This window comes from Nymphaea colorata, chromosome 2 (assembly GCF_008831285.2).
Source record: "Nymphaea colorata isolate Beijing-Zhang1983 chromosome 2, ASM883128v2, whole genome shotgun sequence".
Lineage (NCBI taxonomy): Eukaryota > Viridiplantae > Streptophyta > Magnoliopsida > Nymphaeales > Nymphaeaceae > Nymphaea > Nymphaea colorata.
Genome location: NC_045139.1, coordinates 17,240,429 through 17,268,286, shown reverse-complemented (window position 1 = coordinate 17,268,286; position 27,858 = coordinate 17,240,429). Strand labels below are relative to the sequence as shown.

At 39.7% G+C, this 27,858-nt stretch overlaps 3 protein-coding genes across 3 annotated transcripts; 1 reads left to right on the top strand and 2 right to left on the bottom strand.

The window, feature by feature from the left end:
• The first annotated feature begins 10,566 nt into the window (after positions 1-10,566).
• Positions 10,567-10,959, top strand: LOC116247116 (auxin-induced protein 15A-like). Its single transcript, XM_031619083.2, has one exon. It carries the CDS (start codon positions 10,657-10,659, stop codon positions 10,912-10,914), a length of 258 nt encoding a protein of 85 aa, XP_031474943.1. The 5' UTR covers positions 10,567-10,656; the 3' UTR covers positions 10,915-10,959.
• Positions 10,960-11,779: 820 nt separating this feature from the next.
• Positions 11,780-12,160, bottom strand: LOC116247469 (auxin-induced protein 6B-like). The gene has a single exon (XM_031619648.1). It carries the CDS (start codon positions 12,158-12,160, stop codon positions 11,780-11,782), a length of 381 nt encoding a protein of 126 aa, XP_031475508.1.
• A 14,629-nt stretch (positions 12,161-26,789) lies between these two features.
• On the bottom strand, positions 26,790-27,260 carry LOC116247115 (auxin-induced protein 15A-like). The gene has a single exon (XM_031619082.2). It carries the CDS (start codon positions 27,150-27,152, stop codon positions 26,895-26,897), a length of 258 nt encoding a protein of 85 aa, XP_031474942.1. The 5' UTR covers positions 27,153-27,260; the 3' UTR covers positions 26,790-26,894.
• Positions 27,261-27,858: the final 598 nt, after the last annotated feature.

Genomic DNA, 27,858 nt, shown 5'->3' with positions numbered 1-27,858 from the left:
ATATATACACGGCAGAGCCTTCAGACTCTACTCATCAAATCACCGACTCTCAATATTCCTCATACTCAAGCAGCGTATTCCTGTTTCTTTTCTTCTTCATCCTTCACAAGGCAAAGCTAAAGGATCACCACTTCAAGCGAAAGTCAACAAGATGATGAGCATCCGCCTGCCTCTTCCAATTCTTGCCAAGAAACTGGCAGCTGGCGTCCCTAAGGGGCATTTTGCTGTGTATGTGGGCGAAAGCCGAAAGCGGTTTGTGATTCCAACATCCTACTTGAAGAATCCAACCTTCCAAGCATTGCTAAGAAAAGCAGAAGAGGAGTTCGGTTTCGAGCATCACAGTGGCCTCACAATTCCATGCAATGAAGAGGTCTTCCAATCATTCACAGCACAAATGGCATGTGCATAGATGAAGCAAATCATCACCCATTTTTGGTTTAGAGCTGAATATATTGTTCTGTATATAAAGGGATCAAAATCCCATCGTTACCAATCACAAAAATGAATACAATTACTTCAGAGAAACTCTCTGTCTCTATTTCTGTCTCCCTCTCTCTCTCCGCAGATCCTCCACCTCACTTGTACATCAGGCAAAGTAGACAAGCAAGCACGATGTTGGCAGATCTTAGAATGGATGACTCGACGGCCTTACAACTTTTTTTTTTTTAATTAGAACGCAGTACAGCGAAAACTAAACCTGAATTCCATCGCATAATTTTTCCACAATGGTGTTGGAGGCGAGAATTTTGAACGAGCTGGAGAAATCCTTAGCTGTATTGGTAGTATCGTATCTTACAGTCCTACTTGTGGAATCTTCTTCCAGATGACGACGCAGAGCAACTTCGCCAAATAGATAGGTTGCAGGGCAGTGGCCGTCACATAGACCTGCTCGAGGATCTAGAAAGATGTATGTGAGATTTGCGACGCTGTGTTGCCAGCATTTTTACTTGTTTTTTCAAATCTATGCGCTCTCCCATTTTCCAAAGCATGTTAAAAACTATTTTAAACGAGTATAACCCTTGAAAGTGATTGGAACGCTTTCTTGGAACGATTAACATAGTATTTCAAATAAAATTACAATTAATCTTCAAAATCTAAGCTAGAGCGGTTTTTCCTAAACAACTAACGGCATTCGTTTTCATTTAGGCTTTATCAGTATTGTGAGGGAGAATAAATTTCAGCAAAATTTTGAATCGGTATTCTTGAGGGGCCACTGGCTCCGTATGACACAACTTTCACAAATTCTCAGTTCTCACGTTCGTTCCACATGAAGATGCTCTTATGATCACCAAGCCAAATTCATCCAGAATTCTCATTGAGCAAATGATTTTCAATATACCTATCGCTTGACTTATTTATGATAATCATGTTCAATTTTCACATATTACAAATATTTGAGGTTTGCTTTGCCCATAGGAAAGCATTTGCAAATTTTACATCTTGCCATAAGCCTCAAACTTGTGACGGTTCATCTTCTTGGTGACCATAAGACACAGACACACACACACACACAGATTGTTCATCATAAAGTGGTTAAAAAGCAGAAAGAGAATAAATTCTGAGGCTATAAAGTTCTGCTGCTGATTGCATTTCTATTTGTAATGTGGTGACAGTGGGACTTTGATCCCATATATACAAAGGGAGAGCAAAACAAAATCGACAAAATTGATTTTGGTGGGTTTCCCCTATGTACATGCCATTTGTTCTGTGAGTGCTCGGAAGGCATCTTCATTGCATGGAATTGTGAGGCCACTGTGATGCTTAAAGCCAAACTCCTCTTCTGCTCTTCTTAGCAATGCTTGAAAGGTAGGATTCTTCAAGTAGGATGTTGGAATCACAAACCTCTTTCGGCTCTCACCGACGTAGACTGCAAAGTGCCCCTTGGGGACAGCAGACACTTGTTTCTTGGCAAGAACTGACAGTGGAAGGCGAATGCTCATCATTTTTGAACTGTAACTTGAATCAGCAACCAAGTGACTTTTCCTTCTGAAGGAGAAGTAGCAATTGAGTATGAGTATGTTGAGGATTCTGAACAGCTGATTTGATGAGCAAGTTTGAAGGCTCTGCTTCATATATATAGAGAAAGATAACAACTGCAAGTTGAGAGACATGTTGTTGCTCAATCACATGGTTTTCTATTGCATGCCGACATGATGAATCGTCATGTGGCCCTACCAAGATTGAGTTAAGTGGCTCTTTCTGCTATCACTAGTGATTCATATGGCCCTATCATGTGCTTGTTTCTCTTGCATCGTTATCCCCAAGTTGGCCAAGGTCCCATCTTGCCAAATAATGATTGTCCATCTGCTCTCCTGCAAGAAACTCTTTTACTTTCGAGTACATTCATGGAGCACTTCATTCCAAAGAAGCACCATATAAATTGGAAAAATTTGCATACTGAAATTACAGAGAAGACCAATATGGCCCTCCCATCCATATACATGAGGACCCGCCTATAAAATCAAGTGGCTTTCTGTGACTTGAAAGAGATGGGAGAAGATAAGGATTTCTTGTTCAATATCGATTTGTGGCTTATAAGTTTCATTCGTTAATATTTTAAACATTCATTTGAGCAGTGTCCACGAATAGATAGTTTTGCTGAGATAGCACCCAATTTGTGGAACACTGAGGCCCACATGCAAAATTATTGGGTACATCTCTTTCAAAGGTGATGGGCTGAATTCTCTCTTTGCAGAAAGTTGACAGGGTGATCAAGATGCTCTGCATTTGACAATACCGTCACATGCCATGTTGAGGACACACAACCAAGTGGTACTGTAATAAAGCCTAACAGCATTTTTCCCTTGTTAATACAACACTAGAACCTAGAAGTTGCATAGCCTTTGAGCACGGTTCTCCCCAGTAGATCATTTGGGACCTGGAGATCAGCAATGAAGGGGACATATGTTATCATGATGTCCAACTTGAGGGTGCACAATAGATAATCATGTAAGTTAGCAATGATACAACTCCTTTTATCTATGTGTGTATATATAGACAGCTGTTCATTCAACTGTATTCATCAAATGAATTGTGTGCAATTCTCCACATCCACAAACTGTTGCTTCTTGTTATCTTTTTCTTCCTTCACAATTCAAAGCTGTTTAGTCCTCATTCGAAGCTACGTGGTGCAAAATGAAGAGTATCTGCTCTCTGCAGATTGTTCTTGGCAAGAAGCAAGATGTTGGTGTTTCCAAGGGTCACTTTGCTGTGTATGTTGGCGAGAGAAGAACACAGTTTGTGGCTCCAATTTCGTACTTGAAGAATCCTACCTTTCAAAGCTTGTTAAAGAGAGCAGCAGAGGAGTTTGGGTTCGAGCATCTCAGTGGCCTCACCATTCCATGCAATGAAGCTGTCTTCCAGGCACTTAAACCACAAGTATCATGTGCATAGGGAAATCTTATTGCCGTTAAATTTTGTGAAAGGGTGAACACATTCTTTTGTACATAAGAGACCAAGATCCTTCTGTTAATAAATCGCACATAAAAATAGAATCACATTCCAGAAGTTTATTCACCTGAGATCATCCTTCCTCCCTCTTTTTCCCTTTCTCAGTTTTCGCTTTCCAGTGAGTGACATCGGTGGTTTGGCCTCCCATTCACAGTTGTGCAATATCTGCTTTTCCATAGGAGAAGCATACTCTTTGTACAAAGTAACCAAGCATGTAAAAAAGGACATTATGTACTGAAAATACTTCTTGCTAACAATTAACATGAGCAATTTAGCCATAGGAGATTCTTTCCCACGCTAAAACATAACTTGGTTCTCTCCCCAGCATAGGTTACCAGACTGACCTGACTCAGGCTTAGGTTGGCCAGCATTTCTAGTCCATGCTCATGAATAATGGAAACTATATTCCAAGGAAAAGCTGGCCCGAGGTTCTCTTAGACAATATTCAATTTTATTCAAGCTATGGTTTATGTGGACTTAGATCACTAAATTATTTAGCTGATTAGGTTACAGATCTGCTTTTGGTTGAATGTTTCTAACCCAAAAAGGGTGCCCAAATGAAAACTACTTCCCCCTGCACATAGTATTCTGTGGTTCTTAATTTATTACAGAATAGAATTTACTGTAAACTTATAATTGTGTAGCACATAAATCCTTTGAGCTAAATTCAGTTTCAGTATGAGTAAGAAATCCAGTCCACAAGATATGTTGTTGACAAGAGCATGTGAATGCTTGTGGGACTACCCAATGATTCTCCCATTGAAAAGCCCTTCTCCAGTGTATCGTAGATGTGCATCTGATCCAAGGCCATAACTTTATAAAGGGATATGTTCCATAGTTTGAAAAACGATGAATGGCCTTGCAAATAAGGAGATCATTTCCTTTCATATGGAGGGGCCTACTGCTATAACGGTACAAAACAAGTTCTTAAGCTCAAGCACATGCCTTGTTTCCAGCTGCTAGGGACAAAGTGCCAGGACGCCAAGACCCTACGGATTCCTCTCTCCCTTCAAAGAGGATATGCTATTGGTCCACTTCCAGCAGCACTAGTTTTTTTTAATTTCTAACATTCCAATGCAGCCGTAATTGTAATAATTCTTGATATTTTCTAGCGCTTAATTGGAATTTAGTGAAACTCTGGTTTTGCGAATCGCGAGCTGAGATTCAAGGAGGCCTTAAAGTTGTGCTGAATTCTATCCTCTACCCTGTGAACCAGATAAAACATAAAAGACAGCCGATTTGAACCTTGCAATTCTCATGGTAGATGGTGAACACGGAAGAATAGACCGGGAGAAGTTCTAGAACAGTCAAAAGCAAGTCACATAGGGTGAAAGCGCTTCTAGACATCCAATATGCCATAAACTGTGGCTGTTGCAGAGGATTACAACTAGGACTGCTCAAATAAATGTGGGGAGTGTGGGCCTATAAATCACTAGTGAAGGCGACATGACCATATGGGTCAAGTCATGATGAACCTACAATTGACAACCATGTGATCTAGCAATGACCATGTCTGTGAGATTACCGCCTTTCACCTTTCTCTATATATACACAGCAGAGTCTTCAGACTTTGCTCATCAAATATTCCTCATACTCAGGCTGCAATTTCCTGTTTCTTTTCTTCTTCTTCATCCTTCGCAAGGCAAGCTAAAGGCTCACCACTTGAAAATAAGCACAACAAGATGATGAGCATTCGCCTGCCTCTTTCAATTCTTGCCAAGAAACAGGCAGCTGGTGTCCCTAAGGGGCATTTTGCTGTGTATGTGGGCGAGAGCCGAAAGCGGTTTGTGATTCCAACATCCTGCTTGAAGAATCCTACCTTCCAAGCATTGCTAAGAAGAGCAGAAGAAGAGTTCGGTTTCGAGCATCACAATGGCATCACAATTCCATGCAACGAAGACGTCTTCCAATCATTCACAGCACGAATGGCTTCTTGATGGAGAAACCCAATTATCATGCAGTTTTGTTGTAGAGCTGAATATACTGCTTTGTATATAAGGGGATCAAAATCCCATTGTTAACAATCACACAAAACAATACAATCTCTTTCAAGAAGTTTTCTGTCTCTCTCTCTCTCTCTCTCTCTCTCCAGATGCTCCACTTCACTCCTACATAAAAAAAAGTAAACAATTATCATGGATGTCTCGATGGCAACACAGCAAATTTTCCCTTCGAAGAATTGGTGGTATCGTATCGAATCGTCGGCCTGCTTGAGAGATCTTGTTCTAGGTGATAAGGCAGAGCATCTTCGCAAAATAAATAGTTTGCAGCGCAGCGGCCGTCGAGGGTTATTAGGAACTAGAAATACATATATTAGATTTGGCTAGCATTTTTAATTGTTTCTTTTCTAGTTTAACAGGTTGAACGAGCTCCCATCTTCAAAACTATACGACGAAAATGGAAAGATCACCGACTGGGAACGAGGGGTTGGGCAGGGGCTTCGTCGGAAAAGATCATCATTTGGTTTACGAAACTTATAAGAACATTTATTTTGAAAGTACACTACATAGAAAAACTCGTGGTTTTTTCTCGTTGGTGAGCAAAAAACAGATATCCCTCAAACCATTCTCAGGTTTTTAATGATAGCTTTTTTGGGTAATTTTGGATAAAGTTATTTTTTAAGAAAATCTTCGTAATTATTAAAAACATTTAAAATTAGGTAAAAAAAAAAAGAGAAACCAACTCAAAACATAAAAAAATAACTAGATAAAATTATAAAAATAATGTTTTGTTATTGATAGAATACTTTCAAACTTTAAAGCAAAAATAATATAAAAATAATGCGAAAAAAATATTTATAAACACGAAAAAATTGTTGAACTCTTCTGCAACCAGGATCTGCTATGAATAGACAAAAGAAAGGGAAAGAAAGAACGCGAGAATTTGAGGAAACTGCTCGTAAGGACAGAGAGAAGCAAGAGAAATGAATGTTTCTTGAATACAACATTCAGTTACAGCTACGAGCGCATAACCTATTGATGCGGATTTGTTTAATTACAGCTTAACGACGGCTGTACCACAGAAGGCATCCTGAGTAGGCTTTCTTTCGTATTCTGCTTCTACAAGTTTCCAGCAGCTCTTCTTACAAAATGTGCTACATCCATCTTGGCATTTTTTTTTTTGGAAAAAGCAAAAAAATGGGTTTTTCGTTCTATATCTTTTTAACAAGGTATAAATTTTCTGAAAGGACACCATATTTGTGACAGTGCCTCGAATGTGATAGGAAAGCTTTCTGCGAGCAATAAACCACGTATTTCAAATAAAATTGCAAGTCATCTTTATCAGCTAGAGGGTCTTTACTAGACAGCTAGATGCATCCGTTTCCATCTAGGCTTCATCAGTGTAGAGAGGGAAAAGTGAATTTCGACTTACTGTTCAATCGGTTTCTTGGGTATTCAAGTTTGTGATTCCTATACAAGAGGGGACCTCAATCCAATAATTTATTGACCTCAACTCACTACCTCTCCTTTTGGTTCTTATTTACGGCTGCTTCTTCTTTTTGCTTCCTTCGGTCATTCATCTCTGCTATGGTTTGCTGTTATCAAGAACATTGCCTTTTTTCCACATTTGCAAATGCCATTGTTTTGGAAAAACAAAAGGAATCAAGTGAAGTGTTTTAAATTTATCGATCGATTGAGCAACATTGCCAATCGTAAACTATTTAAGTCACAGAAACCGCTTTGGTGTAGCAGCGGACACTGATTTTCAATATCCCCATCATTTGACTCGTAAGAAAACCAAATTCAATTTTCTTCTGCTATAAATATTTGAGGATTTCCATGCCCAAGTTTTCCTATACGGCTTGGATACACATGGCATAGGCCTCAAATTTGTGATGTTTCATCTTCTTGGTGACTATATGAACACAGACAGGCATAAACACAAAGATGTTGTTTGTCGAAGTGGTTAAAAAGCAGAAAGAGAAACAGTGTTGAGGCTATAATTTCTTTCGAACCGATTGTATTTCCATTTGTAATCTGACAACAGTGGGACTTTGATCCCATATATATACAAAGGAGGAAAAAAAAACAGTATCGACAAAATTGATTCGTATTTCCATTTGTATTCCTCTATGCACATGCCATTTGTGCTGTGAGTGTTTGGAAGGCATCTTCATTGCATGGAATTGTGAGGCCACTGTGATGCTCAAAGCCGAACTCCTCTTCTGCACTTCTTAGCAATGCTTGGAAGGTAGGATTCTTCAAGTAGGATGTTGGAATCACAAAGCGCTTCCGGCTATCACCGACATAGACAGCAAAATGCCCCTTAGGGACACCGGCTGCCTGTTTCTTGGCAAGAACTGACAGAGGCAGGCGAATGCTCATCATTTTTGCACAGCTAACTGAATTATCAACAAGTGACTTTTCCTTCTGAAGGATGAAGAAGATGACTGGGATTGTTAGGAAGCAAAAAATTGAGTATGCGTATGTTGAGGATTCTGAAGCTGATTTGACGAACAAAGTTTGAAGGCGCTGCTGCATATATATAGAGAAAGATAGGAACTGTAAGGTAAGAGGCATGTTCTTACTAAATCACGTGGTTGTCTATTGTACAGTCACATAATGAATTGACATATATGGTGTTGTTCTCTGCACTAATGGTTGATATGGCCCAGCCAAGATTGAGTTATGTGGTCCTAATTGCTGTAACTATGGGACAGCCAAGACACTAGCACGTTAGATGTCTAGAAAAAGCCTTTACTCAACTTGCCATTACCTATAGCTTCCTTAGCCTTCAGTCACTATGCCCCACAACTGTTGCTAGGTCCATGTTGCTACTCCAATGCTCTTCTTCCATTTTAATGTTGATGTACTTTGGATCAAAGATGTCATCAAAAACCAGAGCACGAGCTTGGCTTTTCAGTAACTTTGTTCTAAATTATATTAAAATTAAAATGGAAAAACAGCAATGAAACAACAACCTGGACATTGCAATTGTTGTGGGGTGTGCATTGCTGTGCAGGCTAAGGAAGCCACAGGCAATGGCAACTTGAGCAGGTAAAGGCTTCTTATAGACATCCAACGTGCTAGAGTTTTGGATGTGCCACAGTTAGAGCAACCAGGACCACTTAACTCAATCTTGGTAGGGCCATATGAATCACTAGTGAGGGGAACAACTCCATGTGTGTGCTGATTCCTAATGTGGGTGTAGAATAGACAACCATGTGATTTAGCAATAAGAGGTCTCTTTGCTTGCAGTTATTATCTTTCTCTATATATATGCAGCAGTGACTTCAAGCTTTGTTCATCAAATCAGCTGTTCAGGATCCTCAACATACTCATAAAATTGCTGCTTCCTTCCAATCCCATTCATCTTCTTCCTCCTTCAGAAAGAAAGTCACTTGGTTGCCTCTATCAAGTTAGTTATTCAAAAATGATGAGCATTCGCCTGCCTCTGTCAGTTCTTGCCAAGAAACAAGCAGCTGCAGTACCTAAGGGACACTTTGCTGTCTACGTAGGTGATAGTCGAAAGCGGTTTGTGATTCCAACGTCCTTCTTGAACAATCCTTCCTTTCAAGCATTGCTAAGAAGAGCAGAAGAGGAGTTTGGTTTTGAGCATCAAAGTGGCCTCACGATTCCATGCAATGAAGCTGCCTTCCAAGCATTGACAGCACAAATGGCATGTGCATAGAGGATACCATGCCCATTCAATTTTGTTAAATGTCAGTTTTTCTTTTTGTGTATATAAGGGATCAAAGTCCCATTGTAACCAAATTAAAAGAGCAAATATGACTACTTCTGAAAAATTTATAGCCTCGACACTTTTTCTCCTTCTGCTTTTTAACCACTTTATGATAAAGAATCTGCTTTTGTGCGTGTGTGAATATATATATAGTCACCAAGTAGATGAAGCTAAACATAACTAGGAACTTTGCCTAGCACAGATTACCAGATGGACCTGAATCAGGGTTAGGTTTGCCTGCATTCCTTTTCCATCCACATGAAAACTGGAAAGTATATTCCAACAAAAAGCTGGCCGAACTTCAATTAGATGATCTTTCATATGATTCAAGCCATGTTTATGTCAACTTCGATCACTAAAAACTTGGACAGATTAGATTTCAGATAGGCTTGTGCTTGAACAAACCCAAAAAGAGTACCCAAGTGAAAAAAAATGCATGTGCACATAATATACTCTGGTAAGATGATGCCTGAAGCAGAATACAGAATAGAAGTTGTGGTACCAGTTGTTATTCTAGTAAAATGGTGTAACTATTCATGTGGAGCATAGACTCATTGGGTCAAATTCTTTAGGGAATCTGCTCCAGAAGACATGTTCTTGACAAGAGCATGTGGATTCTTATGGAACTATCCAACGATTTTCCTAATAAAGGCCCTTCTCCACTGTATGGTAGATGTGCGTCTGATTGAATCCATTAGTAAAGGGATATGTTCTGAATCTAGCCCACAGTTATAGGGTTGATGAATGCCTTCACCAATAATGAGCCCAGTCCCATTGATATGGGAGGGCCTACTGCTATGATGGAAGAAAACAACTTCACAAGCTTACGGGTTGCACAGCAATGTGATGAAGCACATGCCTTGTTTCCAACAACTAGGGACAAAGTGCCAGGACACCAAGACTCTACTGGTTCCTCTCGCCCCTCAAAGGGGATTTACCACTTATCCATTCCGTATAGCACTACTTTTATTTTCGAAGTTTCATTACAGCAGTCATTGTAATAATTCTTGGATATTTTTAGTGGTTATTTGGAATTCTATTGATCTCTGTTCTGTGAATCAGATAAAAATTAAAAGAGAGCTGATCTTGAACTTACAATTCTTAAGGATACATGGAGGATTGGGACATGAAAGCTATTAGGAGATTAGAAATAGACAAAAGTATGTCAAGGTGGTAAATACGACTTCCAAACATCCGATATGCTATAAACTGCGGTTGTTGCAGAGCACCGCATTAGGACAGCCCACTGAAAATATGGGGTTGTGGGCCTGAAGGAGACATGACCATATGGGTCAAGTCATGACAAACATGTGATTTAGCAATGATATGTCTGTGGTATTACTTTGATATTACTGCCACTCACCTTTCTTATATATACACCACAGAGTCTTCAGCCTTTGCTCATCAAATCACCGAGTCTCAATATTCATCATACTCAAGCTGCACCTTCCTGTTTCTTTTCTTCTTCTCCATCCTTCACAAGGCACAGCTAAAGGATCATCACTTCAAGCCAAACACAAAAAGATGATGAGCATTCGCCTGCCACTTTCGATTCTTGCCAAGAAACAGGGTGCTGGTGTCCCTAAGGGGCATTTTGCTGTTTATGTCGGGGAGAGCCGAAAGCGGTTTGTGATTCCAACATCCTACTTGAACAATCCAACTTTCCAAGCATTGCTAAGAAGAGCAGAAGAGGAGTTTGGATTTGAGCATCCCAATGGCCTCGCAATTCCATGCAATGAAGATGTCTTTCAAGCATTCACAGCACAAATGGCATGTGCATAGATGAATCCAATCATCATTCAATTTTGATCTGGAGCTGAATACATTTGTATGTAAGGGGATCAAAATCCCATCATTACCAATCACAAAAATCAATACAATTTCTTCCAAAAGGCTCTCTCTCTCTCTCTCTCTCTATCCTCGACTGCACTTATACATCAAGCAAAATAGAGAATCCCGATCTTGGCAGACCTTAGAATGGACGACTTGATGGCTATACAACATATTTTTCTTATTAGTCCTGCGAAATCCAATCCTGAAGGCCCTCAAGCAATATTTTCCTATCGGTGTCGGAGGCGAGATATTTTAAGAACAATGCACATTCATTGGTAGCAACGTATCATATGGACTAGTGAAGTAATCTTCTTCCAGATCATGACGCAGTGCAACTTCACAAAATAAATATTCCAGGCATCCCTGATTTCATTAGAACAAAAAACATGGCACTTAGACCAACCTTATTGTTTTATGTCACAAAGTTCTTGATCTAAGTGGACCAAATTGGGCTTAAGCTGAACTGAATCAACTCAGAAGAAATACCCAAAGAGTTGGGAGTTGCAGCCTTAGGTTCCATACTTTAGAACCTTGTAAGTTCGTCAAAGCTATATTCTGCAGTAAATACGCAATTATTATGGATCGCAAATGCTATTAAGACTTGATAACAAATTAGGGATTTTACGAGCCGCCAACTGAAAAAGAAAAATCTTAACGAAGGTATATGGGTTCTTAATGGGCTTCCTATAACTGCCCTGATCTCAGTACTTTCTCCAATATATGGTCTGTACAATATAAATATACACACAGAGTACAATATAAATACACACACACACACATACACAAAGTAGAAAGAGAGAAAGTATTGACACAATCAATTTTTGGAAACTGATTGTATTTCTATCAGTAATTCGGTAGCAGTGGGACTTTGATCTATGTACACAAAGGGAGAAAAAAATGAGACAACGTTGACAAAATTGAGCATGGAATGTTTGCAGTATGCGCAAGACATATGTGCTTTGAATGCTTGGAAGGCATCTTCATTGCATGGAATTGCAAGGCCACTGTGATGCTCAAAACCAAACTCCTCTTCTGCTCTTCTTAGCAATGCCTGGAAGCTAGGATTCTTCAAGTAGGGTGTTGGAATCGCAAATCGCTTCCGTCTGTCGCCGACATAGGCAGCCAAATGCCCCTTAAAGACTGCAGCTGCCTGTTTCTTGGCAAGAATTGTCAGAGACAGGCGAATGCTCGTCATTTTCGAACAGCTCACTTGATTTAGCAACCGAATGACTCTTCCTTCTGAAGGATGAAGAAGATTATTTGGATTGGCCTGAAGCAAAAATTGATGCGAGTATGTTGAAGATTTTGAACAAGCTGATTTGATGAAGAATGTTTGAAGTCACTGCTTACTGCTGCATGTATATAGATAATGATATCAACTGCATGCAAAGAAACAAGTTGTTGTTAAACCACATCGTTGTTTGTTGCACGCCCAATCATCAACTGACATCTATGGTGGTGTTCTCTTTCACTGGTGATTCATATGGACCTACCAAGATTGAGTTATGTGGTGATAGTTGCTGCAACCATGAAACAGCCACAACTCTAACACGTTGGATGTCTAGAACAGGCACTGAAGCAAATGCCAAGAAGCGATAGGTAATGGCAAGTTGAGCATGCAAAGGCTTGTTACAGACCTCCAACGTGCTAAAGATTTGGCTGTCCCATAGTTATTGCAACCAAGGCCACTTGATCTTGGTAAGGCCACATGAATCCGTATTGAAGATAAACACCACCATATCAGACGATTCAAGATGTGGGTGTACAAATAGACAACCATGTGATTTGGCAACGACATGCCTCTTAGCTTACAGTTGGTAGCTTTCTCTATATATATGTAGCAGCGCCTTCACACTTTGTTCATCAACTCAGCTGTTCAGAATCCTCAACAAACTCATACAGTTGCCGCTTCCTACCATTCCCAATAATCTTCTTCATCTTTCAGAAAGAAAAAATCACTTGGTTGCCTCAATCAAGTCAGCTATTAAAAAATGATGAGCATTCGCTTGTCTCTGTCAGTTCTTGCCAAGAAACAAGCAGCTGCAGTCCCTAAGGGACACTTTACCCAATTTTTGACACCAAAAATTTTCTTTCATTTCTATAATAGCGGAAGCAATATTGAGTCATGACCAGAACATAAGACATTGTTTTATTTCAATAATAAAATACTTGGACCCAAATAAAAATAACCACAAATCCCCAAAACATTGTTTTATTTCAATAAGAAACCGCCCTCAGGCTCGGCTTCCCAGACAGAAACAATAAACCTTTTTTTTTTTATAATGGCCTCAAAACACAGAAACAACATACGGACTATCACGCCAAGAATTCTCAAATAAAATAACCATTCAAAAGTAAGAGAATTTATACTTTAAATTCTTAAAACGTGACTTTCCTCTTCATCTTTTCGAAATGGATTTCAGGACCATCTTTCTGAAATTTTAAACACAATTAGGAGCATAAACAGCAATAACACATAACTTTTCATCTTTAATTTATAAAACTACCTTTTGACAATTTATAAAAACTTAAAGGGTATCGAAACGTAATTTCATATTAAATATCCGTTTCCTGCTGAAAAACACTTTCGCAAGCCTCTTTTTGAAGAGGTTTTTAGCAAAAATGTTGCGGCATGGAAGTTATAAAATGTATAACAGCTTACTGAATATTTTGCTAATTAGTGGACCTGTTTTGAAATTTTCCAACCAACGCTCGTTTTTCCTTCATTTCACGACTTCGTTTTCTCTCTCCTCACGAGCCTCCTTCCTTTCGTTCGACCGACGGTGGCTTCCCCTGCTCTTCTTCAGCCACCCAAAACCAGCACGATGGGGAAGCCAAGGTCGTCCTCCTCCAGCGGATTCCGACGCCATAGCTCCACACGAGCTCTCCTTTCTCTCCTCTTCGTTCGTTAGGCGGTGGAGTCTCCTCCGTTTTCAGCAACCCAAAATCAGTGGAACACTGCTCCTTCCCTTCTCCCGTTTTTTTTTTTTCTTCAGTGCTGCCACCGTGGGGAAGATGACTTCCCAACTTCAACGGCGTCTTCTCAGTCTCCCTTTTGCTGTGACAGTGAGGAGTCGTCAACAAGGAGGAATCACTGGAGGAAACCTGCCACTTGAGTGCCGTTTTCTTCTTTTCCCCCCAAATCGGCTCTCTGATACCCACACGAAGAGACGACTGATTTCCAGTCGATTGGGCAACTGGTCATGCTCGTCGATAGAGCTGTGGTAATTTCCTTCCCTCATCCTCGTTTGCTTTTTTTGGGTTTACCCAAATTTGAACGGAGCAGGCCTTTCCTCTGTCGACATCGTCTTGGACGGCCTGTTCTTGTATTGCAGCGTCTTCCCATTTCAGGTTTGTATCATATGTTCTAAGGTCAGACCCTCCTTGAGGGTTGATATCTTCGTTTCTATCTCAAATGTGCATTCTCTGTCTTAGGGTCGGATGAAATCTTGGTTTCTCACAGATGAACTAGAACTAACGCATACAATATAACGCACGAACCCGAGGGTTTCAAAACTTCAACTATGATTTACAGGCCTTTCACTTCACATTTGTATCAAACATTCTTTATTTCAAAAGAAACTCAGAGATCACTCTTACTAAGAACATTGTGCATCAAAACACCTCATGCGTAGAGTCACATCTAGGCATATAAACACATAAGTCTACAAGTATATTTATCTATACCACATCCAAAAATACAGGCTTCATGCTACATTCATGATAGAAAATCCCCATACCTTTCAAATCCAAGCCAAACTTTCAGCCGCAGTCTTCTTGCGCTTCCGGTTTCCTCACAATAGCCACCAATCTCTACCTCAACTGGAAGGAGGGCAAAGATGAGGACGTCCCTCACTCTCTCTATCTTCCTTTCTTTTTTTCTCTTGTCGTTGGAGTCTCCCGTTGAGGGTTGCAGCAATAAGAGACGACTAATTTTCAATCTCTCACAAGGAAATCAATCACCCGTCAGTTTCTCTTTCCCCTTCCATTCTTTCTATACGAGTGTTGGTTACCCTTGGCAGTTACAGAAATCATCATTTGATCTTTCTTTTGATTCCTCCACAAAGTAAAGTTTCAAATATTAAAGGAAACTTAATAAAATTCGTGGGTCTTACAGATACCAACATCCTACTTGAATAATCCTACCTTTCAAGCATTGCTAAGAAGAGCAGAAGAGGAGTTTGGTTTTGATCATCACAGCGGCCTCACTATTCCATGCAATGAAGATGTCTTCCACGCAATTACAGCACAAATGGCATGTGCATAGAGGAAGCCATCCTCAATCAATTTTGTCAATATTGTTTTTTTCTCCCTTTGTATAGATGAGGGTTCAAAATCCCATTGTAACCAAATTATAAATACAAATATAACCACTTTCGAAAAATTTGTAGCCTCAATACTTCTTCTCTTTATTCTCTTTGACTCTAAGTCACACAGGTGCGTCAAAACTGGAGATGCACCCGACGCTGGGTGCCCACCTTGGTTTGCCTGAGTTGGGTGCTGCTGACCGCTCACTCTTGTTTTGTCTTCTCTTTTCTCCCCCATTTTATTGAATACAACTTTGAATTTTGTATAAGAAAAAGGTAGTCTTGATAAAAGAAATTAACAATATAGAACTTGCCATACCCGCACCCAAATTTTTTTAGAACTTGCCACATCTGGCACCTACAGCCATGTGACATAGCATTGACCACTTTATGATAAGCAATCTGCTTTTGTGTGTCTGTGTGTGCATAAATACGTAGAGTCACCAAGTAGTTGAAGATAAACATATCTAGGATCTTTCCCTAGCACAGATTACCAGCTGGACCTGAATCAGACTTAGGTTCGCCTGCGTTCCTTTTCCATTCACATGAATAATGGAAACTATATTCCAATGTAAAGGTGGCCAGTTCAATTAAACAATCTTTCATTTGATTCAAGCCATGTTTTATGTCAACTTAGATCACTAAAATCTTGAACTTATTAGATTTCAGATGGGATTTTGTTTTAACAAACCCATATGGTGTGTCCAAGTGAAAACAATTGTAGGTGCACATAATATACCCTGGTAAGGCAGTACCTGAAGCAGATTACAGAATACAGGTTGTGGTACAAGTTGTTATTGTGGTAAAATAGATGTAACTATTCATGTGTGGAATAGACTCTTAGAGGTAAATTTCATAACTTCAACATCAGTAAGAAATCTGCTCCAAAAGACATGGTCATGACAAGAGCATGCGGATCCTTGTGGAACTACACAATGATTCTCCTAATTAAAGGCCCTTCCCCACTTTAGGTTAGATGTGCATCTGATTGGATCCAATACCGCAATAACTTCATTAAGGGATATGTTATTAAATCTATCTCATATTTTTAAGGTTCATGAATGCCTTCGCCAAAAATGAGCCCACTCCCATTGATATGGAGGGGCCAAAAATGAGCCCACTCCCACAGAACTACTTCACAAGCTTGTGGGTCGCACAGCAATGTGCAAAGCACATGCCCTGTTTCCAACAACTAGGGACAAAGTGCCAGGACACCAAGACTCTACTGGTTCCTCTTTCCCCTCAAAGAGGATTGACCACTTATCCACTGCGTATAGCACTAGTTTTATTTTTAAAGTCCCATTACAGCAGTCATTATAGCAATCTTGAACATTTTTACTTGTTATTTGGAATTCTGTTGATCTCTGTTTTGATGAACTTGCTAACTATTATAAAATATGTAGGTGGCCGTAAAGCTGTGCTGAATCATATTCTGTGAACCAGACAAAAATTAAAAGAGAGGTTATCTTGACCCTGCAATTCTTATGATACATGGTGACTTGGGACATGAAAGCTATTAGGGATGTTCTCGAAATAGGCAAAAGCATGCCGAGTTGGTAGATAACTATTTTTAGACATCCAATATGCGATGAACTGCGGTTGTTTCATAGCACTGCAATTAGGACTGCAACAAAATGTGGGGTTGTGGGCCTGAAGGAGACATGACCATATGGGTCAAGTCATGACAACCATGTGATTTAGCAAGGATATGTCTGTGGCATTACTTTGATATTACTGCCACTCACCTTTCTTATATATACGCCACAGAGTCTTCAGCCTTTGCTCATCAAATCACCGAGTCTCAATATTCATCATACTCAAGCTGCATCTTCCTGTTTCTTTTCTTCTTCTCCATCCTACACGAGCGGAGCTACTACTTCGAGCTAAGCACAACAAGATGATGAGCATTCGCCTGCCTCTTTCAATTCTTGCCAAGAAACAGGCAGCTGGTGTCCCTAAAGGGCATTTTGCTGTGTATGTGGGCGAAAGCCGAAAGCGGTTTGTGATTCCAACATCCTACTTGAAGAATCCTACCTTCCAAGCATTGCTGAGAAAAGCAGAAGAGGAGTTCGGTTTCGAGCATCACAGTGGCCTCACAATTCCGTGCAATGAAGACGTCTTCCAATCATTCACAGCACAAATGGCATGTGCATAGAGGAAGCAAATCATCACCCAATTTTGGTTTAGAGCTGAATATATTGTTCTGTATATAAAGGGATCAAAATCCCATTATTACCAATTACAAAAATGAATACAATTTCTTTTCACAAAGCTCTCTCTCTCTGTCTCTCTCGCTCGCCATATCCTCGATTGCAGTTCTACATCGAGCAAGATAGAGATTCACGATCTTTAAAATGGACGACTTGATGGCTATACAACATATTCTTCTTATATGTCCTGCGCAATCCAAAACCGAAGTCTCTCGAGCGATATTTTCCTACCGGTGTCAGAGGCGAGATATCTTAAGGACAATGCAGATTCATTCATAGCATCGTATCATATGGTCCTACTGAAGCAATCTTCTTCCTGATCCTAAGGCAGAGCAACTTCACAATATATATATATATATTGCAGCGCAGCGTCCGTCACATAGATCTGGTAAAAGAAGACTTGGTTTCGCCATGATGTGTTGTCCTGCTCCCTTCTCAAAAAAAAAAAAGAAAAAAAGAAAGTCTAACCGCTTGAATAAGCTCCTATTTTCAGAGCATCAAAATAGGAAATAAACAGCTAAATGCATCATTTCCATTTAGGCATCCTCAGTATAGAGAGGGTTAAACAAAATTTTGAATCCGTATTCTCATGAACAAAAGTTCGGGATTGCTATACATGATGGGATCTCAGCCCAATAATCTATTTGCCTCCACCCACTACATCTCATTTTGGTTTCTACTTTCGGTTGTATATTCTTTTGGCTTCCTTAAGCCATTCATCTTACCATGGTGTTTTGTTACTAAGAAAACTGCCATTTTTTCATATTTGTTTTTACGGCAAATTAAAATGCCAATTATTTTGGAAAAACAAAACAAATGAATAAAGTAAAGAGATTCGAAATTCGTCTACCAATTCAGCAACATTGACTTTTATAAAACATTTAAACCGTGCAAACGCTACGTTGTGTTCCAGGCCAGAAGTATGTTCTGATATGACAGGCATCCTTGATTTCATTAGAAGCAAAAACAGGGGATTTCGGTCAGCCTTATTGTTTTTTGTCACAAACTTCTTGATCTGTGACTGTGAGGACCAAATTGGCTTAAGCTGAACTGAATCAACTCAGAAGGGGTAACCAAAAGAGTTGGGAGTTGCAACTTTAGGTACTACAGTTTAGAAACTTGTAAGTTCGTCACGGCTATATTCTGCGATGTATCGCAAATGCTGTAAGGACTTGATTAAAAATTAGGGATTTACGAGCAACCAACTGAAAAAGGAATGATATAACAAGGGCATATGCGTTTTTTTGGGCTCTCTGTAACTGTCCTGATCTCAGTCCTTTCTCTGTATATGGTCAGTACTATATATATATGTCCATCTATATATGATCACAGACACACACACACACACACAACAACAAATGTATCGTGTGTCATAAAGTGGTTAAAAAGCAGAAAGAGAAAAAGCATAGACGCCATAAATTTTTGGGAAGTGATTGTATTTCTATCTGTAATTTGGTAGCAGTGGGACTTTGATCCCTTATATACATAAAAGGAGAAAAAACAAAACAAAACAATATCGACAAAATTGAGTGTGGAATGTTTCCTCTAAGCGCATGCCATATGTGCTGTGAGTGCTTGGAACGCATCTTCGTTTCATGGAATTGTGAGGCTACTATGATGCTCAAAGCCAAACTCCTCCTCTGTTCTTCTTAGCAATGCTTGGAAGGTAGGATTCTTCAAGCAGGATGTTGGAATCACGAACGGTTTTCGGCTCTCACCGACATAGACTGCAAAGTGTCCTTTAGGGACTGCAGCTGCCTGCTTTTTGGCAAGAACTGACAGAGGCAGGCGAATGCTCATCATTTTGGAACAGCTTACTTGATTTAGCAGCCGAGTGACTCTTCCTTCTGAAGAAGATTAGGATTGGCCGGAAGCAGAAATTGATACGAGTATGTTGAGGATTTTGAACAGCTGATTTGATGAACAATGCTTGAAGGCGCTGCTGCATATATATAGACAATCATAACAACTGTATGCTAAGAAACAAGAAGTTGTTAAGTCACATCGTTGTCTGTTGTACGCCCACATCATCAACTGACATATATGGTGTTGTCCTCTTTCACTGGTGATTCATATGGCCCTGCCAAGATTGAGTTAAGTGGTCATAGTCGCTGTAAATATGGGACAGCCAAATCTCTGTCACGTTGGATGTCTAGAACAAATTAACGCTGGAGCAACAACGTCGACATTGCAGTCGTTGTGGGGCGTGCATAGTGATTGTGTGACAGGAACCCATGGGTAATGGCGAGTTGAGCAGGTAAAGGCTTGTTACAGACATCCAATGTGCTAAAGATTTGACTGTCACATAGTTATTACAACCGAGGCCACTTATTATTGGTAGGGCCATATGAATCACGATTGAAGAGAACAACACCATATGAGACGATTGAAGATGTAGGTGTACAAATAGACTAACCATGTGATTTGGCAACGATATGTCTCTCAGCTTTAGTTGGTAGCTTTCTCTATATGTATGTCGCAGCGCCTTCACACTTTGTTCATCAAACCAGCTGTTCAGAATCCTGAACAGTCTCATATTCAATTGCTGTTTCCAACCAATCCTAATCATCTTATTCATCCTTCAGAAGGAAAACGCACTTGGTTGCTAGTTCAAGTTAGCTGTTGAAAGATGATGAGCATTCGCCTGACTTTGTCAGTTCTTGCCAAGAAACAGGCAGCTGGTGTCCCTAAGGGGCATTTTGCTGTCTATGTCGGTGATGGCAGGAAGCGGTTTGTGATTCCAACGTCCTACTTGAAAATCCTACTTTCCATGCATTGCTAAGAAGAGAAGAAGAGGAGTTTGGCTTTGAGCATCGCAACTGCCTTACAATTCCATGAAACGAAGACGTCTTTCAAGCATACACTGTACAGATGGCATGTGCGTAGATAAAGCTCAGCCAGCCTCCGATTTTGAACTGGAGCTCAATATACTGTTTGTATGTAAGGGGATCAAATTCCCATTATTACCAATCAAAAAAATCAATACAATTTCTTCTAAAAAATCTCTCTCTCTCCCTCTCTCTTTGGCATGGCAATCTTCAGGGGCACCTTCTCTTTGCCGGAGTATTGTGGCTCGTCTTGTACAGGAAATGTCCATTTTGCCATTTGGCTGCGGCATCGTCCTCTTTCTATAGCTAGGTGATGGTGTCATTTCATCCTCTCACTCTCTCCCCACCCCTCTTCTTTCGTTTTTCTATGAGTTGTACCTTTTCTTTCGTTTTTCTGTGAATTGTACTATATATTTCATGTTTTTGCTTCCGTCTTTGCGGTTTGTCTTATTCCCAAATTTTGTAACTAGTGTCCCTAAATTTTGATATACATTTTTCTTTCTCTCTCTCGTGCACACACACACATCCAGATCTTCTACTTTGTTCATACGTCAAGCAAATCCATCACAATCTTGACAGCTCTTAGAAAGGATACACAATGACAATACGTCATTTTCCGTGCCGGTATCCGAGTCGAAATCTTTTCAAGAACAATGTAATGATTCTTTAGCAGTATTGGTAGTAACGTATGGTATCGTATCAGCCTACTTAAGAGATCTTCTTCCAGATTATCATGCAGATCACAAACAAAATAAATAGATTGCAGTGCAGTGGCGAAACATAGACCTCTTGGAGGATTATTGGGAACTAGAAATATATATTAGATTTGAGGATGATGTGCAGCATTTTTAATTATTTTTTTAATCTAACCGCTTGAATGCGTTCCCATTTTTCAAACCACAATTTTGTTATCAAAATTTAAGAACATTAATTATAAATTGTGGAGCGTCTAGTATATATGAAACCCTCGTGATCTTTATTTTTATGGAAAAAAACATATCGTTCAAAATTGATTGGGATGCTTTCTCAGAGAAGCAAACCTCGTATTTCAAATGAAATTACAATCAATCTTCAAATTGTCAGCTAGAGGGTTTTCTCTAAGCAACTGAATGCATCCATTTCCAATGCATGATGGGATGTCAATCCATCAATTCATTTGCCTCAACTCACTACTTCTCATTCTGGTTCTTATTTTTGGTTGTATACTTTTGGCTTCCTTGGGCGCTTGTTCTTTTCTATGCTTTACTGTTAATCAGAAAACTGCCACATAGTTGAATTTGCGGAAAATGCATATGCCTAATTTTTAGGGAAAACAACAGAAATGGATCAATTAAAGAAATTTGAATTTGTCGATCAATTGAGCAGCATTGCCTGTCTCAAAATATTCGAATCATACGAATGATTTGGTGTAGCAGGGGAACTGTTACATGGTTGAACTGTCTATGCTGTGGAAGCACACGCCAAATTCAGCCAAAAAATTATTTATTAAGAAAAACATTTTCAATATCCATTTTCATTAAAAAAATGACACATTTATGAAGATCAAATCCAAATTTCATCTGTTGTAAATATTTGAGGTTCCCCTTACCAAAAGGGGAGCATGTCCAAATTGGCATTCTGCCATGCATACATTTACATAGGCCTCAAATTTTTGATGTTTAATTTCTTGGTGACTATGTATAGACACATATTCTCACACGCAAGCAGATTATTTAGCATAAAGTGGTTAAAAAGCAGAAAGAGATAAGACGCTGAGGCAGTAAAGTTCTGCTGATTGCATTTCTATTTGTAATTTGGTAAGAGTTGGGACTTTGATCCCATATATACACAATGGAAAAAAAAGAGGACAAAATTGACAAAATTGTTTTTGGTTGGTTTCCTTTATGCCCACTCCATTTGGGCTGTGAATGCTTGGAAGGCATCTTCATTGCATGGAATGGTAAGGCCACTGTGATGCTCAAAGCCAAACTCCTCTTCTGCTCTTCTTAGCAATGCTTGGAAGGTTGGATTCTTCAAGTAGGATGTTGGAATCACAAACCGCTTCCGGCTGTCACCGACATAGACAGCAAAATGCCCCTTTGGGACACCAGCTGTCTGTTTCTTGGCAAGAACTGACAGAGGCAGGCGAATGCTCATCATTTTTGCACAGCTAACTGAATTAGCAATCAACTTTCCTTTTGAAGGATGAAGAAGAAGATTGGGATTGTAAGGAAGCAAAAAATTGAGTATGCGTTTGTTGAGGGTTCTGAACAGCTGATTTGATGAATAAACTTTGGAGGCATTGCTGCATATATATATATATATAGAGAGAGAGAGAAAGATAACAACTGTGAGGTAAGAGACATTTTTTTGCTAAATCACATGGTTGTCTATTGTACACCTACCTCAAGAATCGACATCTATGGTGTTGTTCTTTGCACTAGGGATTGACATGGCCCAGCCAAGATTGAGTATGTGGTCCTAGTAGCTGTAAATATGGGACAGCCAAGACACTAGCACATTGGATGTTTAGAACAAGCCTTTACTCAACTTGCCATTACCTATGGCTTCCTTAGCCTCCACTCACTATGCCCCACAACTATTGCTAGGTCCATGTTGCTACTCCATGCTTCTCTTCCAATTTAATTTTGATGTAATTTGGATCAAAGATGTTTTTGAAAACCAGAGCACGAGCTTGCTCTTCAGTAATTTTGATCTGCATTATATTAAAATTAAAATGGAAGAACAGCAATGAAAGAACAACATGGACATTACAATTGTTGTGGGGTGTGCATTGCTATGCAGGCTGAGGAAGCCACAGGCAATATCAAGGTGGGCAGGTAACTCAATCTTGGTAGGGCCATATGAATCATTAGTGAGGGGAACAACTCCATGTGTGATGATTCATGATGTAGGTGTAGGTGTAGAACAGACAACCATGTGATTTAGCAATAAGAGGTCTCTTTGCTTACACTTGTTATCTTCTCTATATATTTGCAGCAGTGACTTCAAACTTTATTCATCAAATCAGCTGATCAAGATCCTCAACATACTCATACAATTGCTGTTTCCTACCAATCCCAATCATCTTCTTCATCCTTCAGAAAGAGAAGTCGCTTGCCTCTATCAAGTTAGGTATTCAAAAATGATGAACATTCGCCTCCCTCTGCTAGTTCTTGCCAAGAAACAAGCAGCTGCTGTCCCTAAGGGACACTTTGCAGTCTATGTGGTGATAGCCGAAAGCGGTTTGTGATACCAACATCGTACTTGAATAATCCTACCTTTCAAGCATTGCTAAGAAGAGCAGAAGAGGAGTTCGGTTTTGAGCATCAAAGCGGCCTCACGATTCCATGCAATGAAGATGCCTTCCAAGCACTCACAGCACAAATGGCATGTCTCAACACTTTTTCTCTTTCTGCTGTTTAGCCACTTTATGATGAATAATCTGCTTGTGTGTGTGTCTGTCTGTGTACATATATAAACCCACCAAGTAGATGAAGCTAGACAAAACTAGGTTTTTTGCAAAGCACAAGTTACCAAATGGACCTGAATCAGGGTGAGGTTTGCCTGCATTTCTTTTCCATCCACATGAATAACGTAAACTCTATTCTGATGAAAAATGGCCCGTTGTTCAATTGGACAATCTTTCATTTGATTCAGGCCATGTTTTATGTCAACTTAGATCACAGAAATCTTGGGGTGATTAGATTTCAGATGGGCTCGTGCTTGATCTAACCCATATAGAGTACCCAAGTGAAAAGAATTGCATGTGTGCATAATATACTCTGCTTAGGTGGTACCTGAAGCAGATTACAGAATAGAGGTTGTGATACAAATTGCTATTCTGGTAAAATGGTGTAACTAGACTCTCTGAGCTAAATTTCAGATTTCAACATCAGTAAGAAAGATGCTTCACAAGACGTGTTCTTGACAAGAGCATGTGGATGCTTATGGAACTACCCGATGGTTCTCCTAATTAAAGGCCCTTCTCCACTGCAAGGTAGATGTGCATCTGATTGAATCATTTATCTCAATAACTTCGTGAAGGGACATGTTCTAAAATCTAGACCATAGTTTTAGGGTTGATTAATGACTGCTTCAATAATGAGCCCTAGAGGGGCCTATTGCTGTAATGGTACAAAACAACTTCACAAGCTTATGGATTACACAGCAATGTGCCAAAGCACATGCCCTGTTTCCAACAACCAGGGACAAAGTGCCAGGACACCAAGACTCAACTGGTTCTTTTCTCCCTTCGAAGAGGTTTGACCAGTTATCCACTGCATATAGCACTATTTTGATTTTTGAAGTTTCATTGCGGCAACCAGTAATGATTCTTGAATATTTTTAGTTATTATTTGGAATTCTGTTGATCTCTGTTTTGAAGAACTGTGGGATGATGTTAAAGGAATTACTAATTACTTTTATATGTTTAGGTGGCCGTAGAGTTGTGCTGAATCCTATTCTCTATTCTTTGAAGAAGAAAAAAGTTAAAAGGAGCTGATCTTGGCCTTGCAATTCCTATGATACATGGTGAATTGGGACATGAAGCTATTGGGAGATGTTCTAGAAATAGACAAAAGCATGTCATGTTGGTAGATACTATTTCTAGACATCCAACATGCTATGAACTGCGGTTGTTTCATGGCAGTGCAATTAGGACTGGCCAACAAAATGTGGGGTTGTGGGCCTGATGGAGACATGACCATATGGGTCAAGTCATGACAACCATGTGATTTAGCAAAGATATGCCCGTGGTATTACTTTGGGATTCCTGCCCACTCACCTTTCTTATATATACACAACAGAGTCTTCAAACTTTGCTCATCAAATCACCGAGTCTCAATATTTCTCATACTCAAGCTGCACCTTCCTGTTTCTTTTCTTCTTCTTCATCCTTCACAAGGCAAAGCTAAAGGTTCATCAATTCAAGCCAAACGCAGCAAGATGATGAGCATTCGCCTGCCTCTTTCAATTCTTACCAAGAAACAGGCAACTGGTGTCCCTAAGGGGCATTTTGTGGTGTATGTGGGCGAGAGCCGAAAGCGGTTTGTGATTCCAACATCCTACTTGAAGAATTCTACCTTTCAAGCATTGCTAAGAAGAGCAGAAGAGGAGTTTGGATTTGAGCATCACAATGGCCTTACAATTCCATGCAATGAAGATGCCTTTCAAGCATTCACGGCGGAAATAGCATGTGCATAGATGAATCCAATCACCATCCAATTTTGATCTGGAGCTGAATACATTGTTCTGTATATAAGGGGATCAAAATCCCATCATTACCAATCACAAAAATCAATACAATTTGTCCTACAAATCTCTCTCTCTCTCTCTCTCTCTCGCCAGATCATCGATTGCACTTGTACATCACACAAGATAGAGAATCACGTTCTTGGCAGACCTTAGAATGGATGACTTGACGGCTATACAAAATATTTTTCTGACTAAGTCCTGCGAAATATAACCTGAAGTCCCTAGAGCAATATTTCACTGCCGGTGTCGGAGGCGAGATATTTTAGGAACAATCCAGAATTAATTGGTAGCATCGTATCATATGGGCCTACTGAGGTAATCTTCTTCTAGATCATGACGCAGTGCAACTTCACAAAATAAATATGTCGCAGCGCAGCGCCCGTCACATAGATCTGTAAGAGGATTTGATTTGGCCATGAAGTGTTGTCCGGCACTTCTAATTGTTTTTTTTTTTCTTAAAAAAAAAAAAATTAACCGCTTGAATAAGCTCCCATTTTCAAAGCATCAAAATAGACAAATCACAATTTGGTAATGAAATAAGAACATTTGCGTTAAACCTACAGAAAATCTAGAACTCGTTATCTTGTTTTATCCTTCTTTAAAAGTGATTGGAATGCTTTCTGGGAGCAATAAACTGCGTATTTCAACTAAAATTACAAGTAACCTTCAAATTCTCAACTAGCGTGTCTTTGTTAAACAACTAAATGCCTCATTTCCATTTAGGCTTCGTCAGTATAGAGAGGGAAAGACGAATTTCAACAACATTTTGAAGCGGCATTCTTATGAACAGGGCACTTAGATCAAACCTATTGTTTATCAAACAAACTTCTGGAGCTAAGTGGACCAAATTGGGATTAAGCAAAACTGAATCAACTCAGAAACAGTACCCAAAAGAGTTGGGAGTTGCAGCTTTAGGTACTACACATTAGAAACTTGTAAGTTCGTCAGAGCTATATTCTGCAGCGAAGATGCAATTATTATGGATCGCGAACGCTATCAGGACTTGATTATAAATTAGGGTTTACGAGCAACCAACTGAAAAAGAGATGATCTTAACAAGGGCATATGGGTTCTTATTGTCTCCCTGTAACTGTTCTCAGTCCTTTCTCCAGTATATGGCCACTACTACATATACATATATGTACACAGAGACGCACACACATGCACAACAAATGGATCTTTGTCATAAAGTTGTTATGAAGTAGAAAGAGAGAAAGTATTGACGCCATAAATTTTTGGGAAGTGATTGATTTCTATCTGTAATTTGGTAGCAGTGGGATTCTGATCCCTTGTATACACAAACGGAGAAAAAATCAAAACGATGTTGACAAAATTGTGGAAGGTTGCCTCTATGCGTATGCCATATGTGCTGTGAGCGCTTGGAAGGCATCTTCATTGCATGGAATCGTGAGGCCACAGTGATGCTCAAAACCAAACTCCTCTTCTGCTCTTCTTAGCAACGCTTGGAAGGTAGGATTCTTCAGGTAGGATGTTGGAATCACAAACCTCTTTCGGCTCTCACCGACGTAAACTGCAAAGTGCCCCTTAGGGACAGGAGCTGCTTGTTTCTTGGCAAGAACTGACAGAGGCAGGCGAATGCTCATCATTTTTGAACAGCTAGCTTGAATTAGCAACCAGGAGAATTTCCTTCTGAAGGATAAGGAAGATGATTAGGATTGGTAGGAAGCAGCAACTGACTGTGAGTATGTTGAGAATTCTGAACAGCTGATTTGATGAACGAAGTTTGAAGCCTCTTCTTCATATATACAAAGTTAACAACTGCAAGCTAAGAGACATGTTATTGCCCAATCACATGGATGTCTATTGTTGTTTTCTTAACTTGCGATTTATATGGCCCTACCATGATTGAGTTGAATGGTCGATTCTGCTATCACTAGTGATTCATATGTCCCTACCATATTCTTGCTTCTCTTGCATCGTTATCCCGAAGTTGGCAAGGTCCCATCTTGCCAAATAATGTACATGCATCTCTACTCTCGCAAGTAACTCTGCTCCCTCCTTGACTAGTCGTACATGCATCATGTAAATTGGAAAATTTTGCATATTCCAATTACAGAGAAGATCAATACCCTCCCAACCATGTACACGAGGACCCACCTATAAAATCAAGTGGCTTTCTGTGACTTCAAAGAGATGGGACAAGGATTTCTTCTCCAATACCGATTGGCCGCTTTTAAGTTCCATCTCTTTAATATTTTAAACATCTGTTGGAGCAGTGTCCAAGAATAGATAGATTTGCTAGGATAGCACCCAACTTGTGGAACACCGAGACCCACATGCAAAATTATTGGG